Raw genomic sequence first — 9,466 nt, 5'->3', positions numbered from 1 at the left:
GGACTATACTGCACCTAATGTGGAGAACTATACTGCACCTAATGTGGGGGGACTACAGCCTAATGTGGGGGAACTATACTGCACCTAATGAGGGGAACTATACTACACCTAATGTGGGGAACTATACTGCACCTAATGTGGGGAACTATACTGCACCTAATGTGGGGAACTATACTGCCTAATGTGGGGGAACTATGTTGAACCTAATGTGGGGGAACACTGCTAGCCTAATGTGGGGAGAACTCTGCTGCACCTAATGTGGGTGGAACTCTGCTGCACCTAATGTGGGGGGAACTCTGCCGCACCTAACGTGGGGGGAACTGTGCCACACCTAACGTGGGGGGAACTGTGCCGCACCTAACATGGGGGGAACTGTGCCGCACCTAACGTGGGGGGAACTGTGCCGCACCTAACATGGGGGAACTGTGCTGCACCTAACGTAGGGGGAACTATGCCACACCCAACGTGGGGGGGACTGTGCCGCACCTAACGTGGGGTAACTGTGCTGCACCTAATGTGGGCGCCTCATATAGACGTTCGCTCACATCGCGCTCCCAGCATTCAAGGGCCGGCGTTACTACGTCCTGACGCCGGCCCTAGAGCGTGACGTGCATGAACATCAAGGGGGGCCTCCATGTCCATTTTGCTTGGGGCCCCCAAATTCCTTCAAACGACCCTGCCCGCGTTATATACCGGGACCGGGTGCAGGGCGAACAGGTACACCTTGCGTCTTTAAGAACCATTTTTGGTTCAATTATTGACCAAAATATGGCCCAAAATGCGGTGTGTGAAACAAGCATTAAGGCTAGGATTCCACTTGTTTTTTTTCCCTGCATTTTTTTCACAGAAAAAAAACACCAGAAAAAACACCAGTGCAATTTTCTGGGTCTGACGTTTTTTCTGTCATGTTTGCATTTGAGTGGAAATTGCATTTAGGGCCTCTTTGGAGTTTTTTCAACATGTGTTTGGTGGCAAATATATATATATATATATGTTTACATTCACCGTTCAATTTGTGATTGATCTTGCCCATTTACGCACTTTGCCTCTTCCTGGATAGACAGGTGTAGCAGTTTTTCCCTTTGTACACATCCATTCAGACAGTACTTTTGCTCTCTTACTAGAGCATTCTTGAGCTCTAAGTTAAAAAGGATTGTTTTCGGTACTTACAGTATAATCTTAGCCTAAAACTGTGTAAAGTTTTTCCAGGATGCATTTCAAATTTAAGGGATATGAAAAAAATTATGACAAGTTTTATTTGCTGATATTGTACTACCCCTGCAAGCCAACTTACCATATAAGTATACAGTGAGTCAACACTGGCAAGTTCTACAGATTTAATGTACTATAAAATACAGTAAGTTCTGTTCTTTTATCTGCATTTCATCTAGTTAGATTGTTGATGCAATTTTGACTAGTTATTGATGCTTCAGAAATAATAATTTATAAACAGAAAGCATGCAAAATGCAAGGTATCTACGTTTATTCTTGACAGGGACATCTATAGAATGAATCCAGAAGCCTCACGCAATGTGACAGAGTTCTCCATCCATGGATTATCAGAAATACCACAACATCAGTTACCAATTTTTGTAACAATTCTACTTCTCTATTTTCTCATTCTCTCTGGGAATTTAATAGTTATTGTGGTCATCTGGGGGAGTTCTCACTTACACTCTCCTATGTATATTTTATTGCTGAACCTTTCTCTCATTGACATTGCCTATACTTCAAATATTTTGCCAAAACTGCTGAATATACTTCTCACTAAACGAAAAGCCATCTCATTTGTGGCCTGCATGGTCCAGTTGTATTTCTTCATTGCTTTGGCTAGCATTGAGGTCATCTTACTTGCGGCTATGGGATATGACCGCTATATTGCAATCTGTCAACCTCTTCATTACACTTCCCTGATGAGTCAGAAACGGTGTTCCATGATGGCAACATCTGCATGGGTCATTGGTCTTCTGGATCCAACAGGACATATTTTGCTTGTATCTAAGCTATCATTCTGTGTATCCAATCATATTAACCATTTCTTCTGTGATCTCTCACCTTTGCTTAAGATCTCTTGCAGTGACACGTTTAAAGTAGAGATGCTGAATTACATTGTTGGTAGTCTTCTGACCCTTTCTACATTCTTGCTTACTTTGATCTCCTATGTCTTAATCATTTTTACCATATTGAAGATTAAATCTGCAAAAGGACGGCATAAGGCATTTTCTACCTGCTCTTCCCACCTCACTTGTATTAGTATTTTCTATGGTACTATCATTTGCTTGTACATGAGACCAGCATCAAGTTATTATCCAGAGCAAGACAAATTTTTTGCACTTTTATATATTGTATTGATACCTTTATTAAATCCTATAATTTACAGCTTGAGAAATCATGATTTTTATATTGGGATAAAGAAAATTGTACTCAAACTAACTTTATAAATTACTTTTTTTTTTTTTTTTTTTTTAACTAACCCAGATAAGTATATGCATCTTAAGGTGGTTGTTCAGCATTTTGAAAAAGTTGTCTAAAAGCTGGATTGGTTATAGATAAAAACAATAACCTTTACCCATACCTAGGAACATTGTTTGGTCTCCAAAACACCTGGGGCTAGAGCCTAGCCATGGCCATAGTCACACCCTAAGACATTATTTTCCCACTGCTGTAATAACACACCGCACATACGTAGCCAGCACACCATTCATTGTTTATGAAGCAGTGCCCCTTCATAGAGAATGAATAGAGATCTGGTCTGCTCCCTTCATTTCAGGGGACATTTCCCCTACACCCTGGTAATCGGTGGGGGTCCCAGCAGTCAGACCCTGACAGATCACCTAGTTATCCCCTGTGAATAAAGAATTGTTTTAAATTGTCGGAGTACCTCTTTAACAGCAATAGTGTTGTCACCGTGTAACCTGAGTTTAGAAGGACCTCCTATACACAAGTGACAGACTGACAACAACCACTTTCTTTACCACGACAGACCGTATAAGTGATTACTTAGTTATATCCAGTGATGCCATATAGTGGTAGATTCTATCTCTACACAGGCTCTACAGACTAAATAAGCAAGGCCGTTTGAAGGAATTTGGGGGCCCCAAGCAAAATAGACACGGAGGCCCCCCTCCACACCCTCCCCACCTTACGCACACAAAGCCTGTACACAGGATATATACCATATAAGTGATTATATACAGGATCATATAGAGGTATATTCCAGCTGTACACAGGATATATACCCCATATAAGTGATTACAGATACATGAAAGAACTCACAGGTCACGTCTTTTCTGATCAGCGTCGTCCACTTTCCTTTTCTTCCCCGTCCAACTCAGACTGCCATGATGTCTTCTTCCAGCCAAAACTTCATCTCTCTTCATCTGCAGAACAAACACCTTAGACTTTGCATTTTTCCAGTGCTCTCCTTAACACTACAAAATCTCCTCATCTATAGGTCTGTAATAATGCCCCCCTTGGTGTCCCACTCAGTAAAAGAGCAGGTTGCCAGATATGTAGGTAGGTCCCCATTCCCCAACCATGGTTCCTTCAGCTGTTGCAAAACTACAGCGCCCAGACGACCTCTGGATTTCCGGGCATGCTGGGAGTCATAGTTTTGCACCCTGGTTGGGAAACACTGATGTAGGTAGTTAGGTAGCCAGCTAGTAGAGCTGCGCGATATGGGGAAACTGTGTGATTGCGATTATGGACCCAGATGAACTTCCAGTAGGCAGGTAGTACTACCCAGATTACCCCCTCCCCCCCCCCAGTAGGCAGGTAGTAGCCCCATATTAGAACCCCCTCCAGTAGACAGGTAGTACCCCCAGATTAACCCCCTCCCCCAGTAGACATGTAGTACCCCCAGATTAACCCCCCCCAGTAGGCAGGTAGTACCCCCAGATTAACCCTCTCCCAGTAGGCAGGTAGTACCCCCAGATTGCCCCTTTCCCCCCCAGTAGGCAGATAGTAGCCCCATATTAGAACCCCCCCAGTAGGCAGGTAGTACCCCCAGACTAACCCCCTCCCCCCAGCAGGCATGTAGTACCCCCAGATTAACCACCTCCCGCCAGTAGGCAGGTAGTACCCAAGACTAACCCCCTCCCCCCAGCAGGCATTTCGTACCCCCAGATTAACCCCCTAACCCCCAGTAGGAAGGTAGTATCCCCAGATTAACCCCCTCCCCCAGCAGGCATGTAGAACCCCCAGATTACCCCCCCAGTAGGCAGGTAGTGCAGGTGGGCGGCACTACCTGCCTACTGGGGGGGGGGGGTTAATCTGGGGGTACTACCTTCCTACTGGGGGTGAGGGGGTTAATCTGGGGGTACTACCTCCCTACTGCGGGGGGGGGGGCAGGTAGTACCCCCAGATTAACCCCCTCACCCCCAGTAGGAAGGTAGTACCCCCAGATTAACCCCCTCCCCCAGCAGGCATGTAGTACCCCAGATTACCCCCCAGTAGGAAGGTAGTATCCCCAGATTAACCCCCTACCCCCAGTAGGAAGTTAGTACCCCCATATTAACCCCCCCTTGTAGGAAGGCAGTACCCCCCATATCAACTCCCCTCCCTAGTAGGAAGGCAGTACCCCCCAGATTAACCCACCCTCCCTAGTAGGAAGGCAATACCCCCCAGATTAATCCCCCCTCCCTAGTAGGAAGGTAGAACCCCCCACATTAACCCTCCCCTCCCTTGTAGGAAGGTAGTACCCCCCAGATTATCCCCCCGTAGGAAGGTATTACGTCGGTACACCAGATTAACCCCCTCCCCCCAGACCCAGTAGGCACATAGTTCAGAACTTGAAATAACGTTGCATTCACTCACTGTCAGAGATAGATATGTAGCAGCACTAAACGTTGCAAGCGGTAATCCTGTGACGAGGCTGTGAGTTTGCGCACCATCATGTGACACGTCACGCTCTAGGGCTGGCGTTAGGATGTTGGCCCTTGAATTGAATCATGACGGTGATGCATGAAAATACGAATCCTGGACTGACTGAAGGTGAGCCGGAGCGGGGCACAAAAAAGGAGCCGGAGGCAGCTACTTCAGTCTCTGCCTCCTGCTCCAGGCAGGGTTTCGCACTGCTGGTCCGGCAGGCCGACAGGGCGAGCTGCCTGCAGAACAGTATAGCACAGGCAGAGGCCGGCTCTGCTCGGCGGCCCCGGGCCAGCTCGGGGCCCCAAGCAATTGCTTAATTTGCCTGTCCTCTTGTGACGGGCCTGCAAATAAGTGATCGCATTAGTTACATCCAATTAAAGGTGATGTCTTCTCTATCTTGCCAAGATCTCAATGTAGACTTCTCTCAAACATTTTAGGCTCCTCTTTCCAGCAGAGTGTGAACCTTTAAATAAACTCCCCATGTATTATCCCAAACAGTAATAGTACCCACTAATTGTCCCTACATAGTAGATATGCCCCTTTATCACTCAACAAAGCAGTTAGGCCCCTCTGTGCACCCATATAGAGCAAGTTGCCTCTGCCCCCCCCCCCCCCCATATAGTGCAGGCACTAGAATGACAGGTGATTTATTGATTAAACATTATTCAATACTTAATTTTACTTAATAATCTTCAAAAGAGAGAACCTTATTGGGGGCCTGATTGTACAACTACAACTCATAAATATTCTTAGAAACCCTGTATAATCCTAGTTCAGTTAGAACTGTTGTGAAAGTTCTGTTTAGCAAGAACTTACATTTTTGACGGTTCAGTTCCGCAGAACCTGCTAAAGTAACATCAGCCACTTGCCAGAAAAGATAAGACGAAAGGAATACATGACCACATGGAAACCCATATAGCCTTTCAAACAGCTCTCCCTGCCAATCAGGAGGCAGTATAGAGGTCAAAGCCACTATAAAAGCCTATGCACATTGCTTCAGCAGCCATTTTAGAGATAGCAGGTGTTAGATGAAGATCTCTGTGAGGTATACTGAGAAGTGAACAACCCAAATATGAGTAGGACACCACATAAATAATTATTGAAGTAAAGCAGAAGAAAGCTTTCTATATTTTTGTTCTTTCAGTTCTCTTTTAGCTGGTTCTTTCAAAATCTCTTTTAGCTGGAAGTTACGTATGAATGTTTTCTGGTTTTACACTAATTGTGAAAAAGCAATATGTCACTTTTGTTTTACTTTTGGATGCCAATCCTGTTGCTACACAACAAAATGGAAATAATTTTTCACAGCTTGTAAGAATTTGCTTCTTCACTTTTCAATAACCATAAACACACCAGGACAATAAATATAGTCAAAAATATTGGTACTTTATTGAGAATGCACAAATAAAAACATTTAAAAGGGACAGCAGAAAACAGAAAAATTCTGACTGCTGCATTTACATGGTATGTAGAAGCAAGCAAAACGATGCAATTATATTAAATTAAAGTGGCTTATGCTATCTATAAGGCTACCAAAAGTGCAGCATGCAATAACTCAGTGCAACCTTAACATAACCCACGATGACACAGATGAAAAATAGAAAAAATAGGAGAATCATGTGGATACTCTGTCCACTTATAAGCTGGGTAGTATAGAGACCTATGGGTATGGAAGGAAATGTCCAACCATATGCAGACACAGGTCTACCTGGAGGTAACAAGTAGGAATTTGCCACAGCACAACAATGGAGCAGTATCCTAGTCACAGTACACATACCCAAATGCAGCACATCTGAAAATAAATATATGACTTCATATCAGCAGGGGTTTATGAGGGATCGGCCCAGTCAAACTAACTTGATCAGCTTTTATGAGGAGGGGAACTTAAGACTGGACTAGTGTGAATCGCTTGATGTCGATCTCTTATTTTTTTTTCTTAAGCATTAAAAACTGTACCACATAAAAGGTCGGGACATAAAATGATAATGCACTCAACAGAAGGGTATGTAAAAGAAATGGGAAATATAGAGCACAGCCCTGCAAGGGATTCCAGTAATGCTGCGATGTGTATACACATGGTTGTTTTACTGTAAATTTATGCTGGGCAGGATGTATAAAATGTATATTTCCTGCTCAGTTTCATCTGTGCAATCACAATTCAGCCCCGCTAAGAGGGAGCGCTCCTGTCAGTATGTTAACTGCAGACCCGGATCCAGTATGGTAGACATCGGTGCGCCATGCACTCATGTATACTATAGAGTCATGCATCACTACTTATCTCCTTGTACTTCTTGGGTATGTCACCCTGCAGCCCCTAAAGGCAGTGAAAAACTACCGTGCGTACAAAATTGGCTTTTTCATCTTAAGGGTACGTTCCCACACGGCGTATTTTGCTGCGTATTTGCTGCGTATTTGCTGCGTATTTGGTGCTGCGTATTTTCCTACCCATTGACTTCAACAGAGAAAATAAAATACGCAGCAGCAAATACGCAGCAAATACGCTGTGTGGGAATGTACCCTTAAACTGTATAAGGCTACAGAAACAAGGGTGTAGCTTTGGCTGACCTTTCACAGTAACTAGGCCCAAATTAGTTTTTCAGAAAAAAAACATGTACACCACGTAGGTGTACCTACACTTTACACTTATGAGAGATGGACAATTAGCTCAGCTTAAAATTGTATAAGGCTTTAGAAACAAGGGTGTAGCTTTGGCTGGCCTTTCACAATAACTAGGCCCAAATTAGGTTTTCAGGGGAAAAAAAACTTACACTGAAGTGGAACTCTCTTTCAGAGACCTTAGCGCATATCTGTTCTCATCCAAATTGATTATTAAAGTTGATGCATGCAACGGGGTGAATAACAGGCACTGACAGGCTGTTCAGGGTTAAGCAATTCTCTCTGTTTATTACAGCATAGTAAACAGGTTATATAGCCTCCAGAATTAACATAAATTACCACCCACATTATTAATTATTATAAGTGGCATGTGTGTGTGTGTGTGTAAGTGTACGTGTACATAGTTTTGTCATGCACAAGTTGACTTGTTTGCTCCTAAGCGCTAAGCAATTATTAACCTTGTACTTATCCTCAAATGTAATTCTGACATTACTTTATCTCTCGGCAAACAGATTAATCTTGATTGCCAGGCTTCACTGGGGGGGGGGGGGGAGGCTGATTTCTGTCAGGTCAGCTAATATTGAGCAAAGAAGTAAGCAGCTGTAAAAGAAGAAATTTTATCAATTAAAATATATATGAATTAGAGATGAGCGAACATTTCAAAAATTCGATTCGGCAGATTCGTCGAATTTTCCAAAAAAGTTTGCTTCTAACCGAATTTTTTCACAGCGAATCTATATTAAAAAAGGCTATTTCTAGCCTACAGACAGCCTCAATAGGGGTATAGAACACGTTGCTGTGTTCTAAAACGCACATGGAGTGTGCTGGGGTAGTGAAATAATACTGTTATTCAGAATAACATGCAGATTAGCGGCATAACTTTTAGAATCACTGCCGGAGAGCAGCACAATGACAGAGCCTTGTGGTGGCATCAGTGTGAGGAGACCATATAGTGGCTGATTGACACAGTGTGGAGGTGTTGGCAGCATGAGGAGACCATATAGTGGCTGAATGACACAGCGTGGAGGTGTTGGCAGCATGAGTAGGCACTAGGCCTTCACATGCCCTAAGATTAAAAGATGAATTTAGAAATTTAAACCGAAAATTTTGGATAGCGGGTGCTACCTATGATAAAATTAGAATTTCCCAGAACCAGGCCCAGCAGGAGCATCAGTAAACCATATATTGCCTGAATGACATAGCCTGGAGTTGGCTGATGCACGGGTACACACCAGGGGTTCATAATCCCTAAGAAAAAACACAACAATTTTTGAAATTTTTGAAGAAGATTTTGGACAGCGGGTGCTACCTATGATAAAATTTGAATTCCCAGACCCAGGCCCAACAGCGGCATCAGTAAACAGTATATTGCCTGAATGGCACAGCCTGAAGTTGGCTGATGTACGAGTACACACCAGGGATTCACAATCCCCCCCCCCCCCCCCCACAAAAAAAAAAAAAAAAAATTTTGAAATTCTTTTAAAGAAGATTTTGGATAGCGGGTGCTACCTGTGATAAAATTAGAATTTTCCAGACCCAGGCACAGCAGCGGCATCAGTAAACCATATATTGCCTGAATGACACAGCCTGGAGTTGGCTTATGCATGAGTACACAGCAGGGCTTCACAATCCCTCCCCCCCCCCCCCGCCCCCCCCAAAAAAACACAACAATTTAAAAATTTTTGAAGAAGATTTTGGAGAGCGGGTGCTACCTATGATAAAATTTTAATTCCCAGACCCAGGCCCAGCAGCGGCATCAGTAAACCATATATTGCCTGAATGACACAGCCTGGAGTTGGCTGATGCATGAGTACACACCAGGGCTTCACAATCCCTAAGAAAAAACACAACAATTTTGGAAATTTTTGAAGAAGATTTTGGATAGCGGGTGCTACCAATGATAAAATTTGAATTCCCAGAACCAGGCCCAGCAGCGACATCAGTAAACCATATATTGCCTAAATAACACAGCCTGGAGTTGGCT

The 9,466-nt window shown here is 43.8% G+C and overlaps 1 protein-coding gene across 1 annotated transcript; it reads left to right on the top strand.

Annotated features, from left to right (window-relative positions):
- Positions 1 to 1,508: 1,508 nt before the first annotated feature.
- On the top strand, positions 1,509 to 2,441 carry LOC130283138 (olfactory receptor 1019-like). Its single transcript, XM_056532329.1, has one exon. It carries the CDS (start codon positions 1,509 to 1,511, stop codon positions 2,439 to 2,441), a length of 933 nt encoding a protein of 310 aa, XP_056388304.1.
- The last annotated feature ends 7,025 nt before the right edge of the window (positions 2,442 to 9,466 follow it).

Source organism: Hyla sarda, chromosome 7 (genome assembly GCF_029499605.1).
Source record: "Hyla sarda isolate aHylSar1 chromosome 7, aHylSar1.hap1, whole genome shotgun sequence".
Taxonomy (NCBI): Eukaryota; Metazoa; Chordata; class Amphibia; order Anura; family Hylidae; genus Hyla; species Hyla sarda.
The sequence above is the reverse complement of the archived record's forward strand: the minus strand, read 5'-3'. Positions and strand labels throughout refer to the sequence as shown.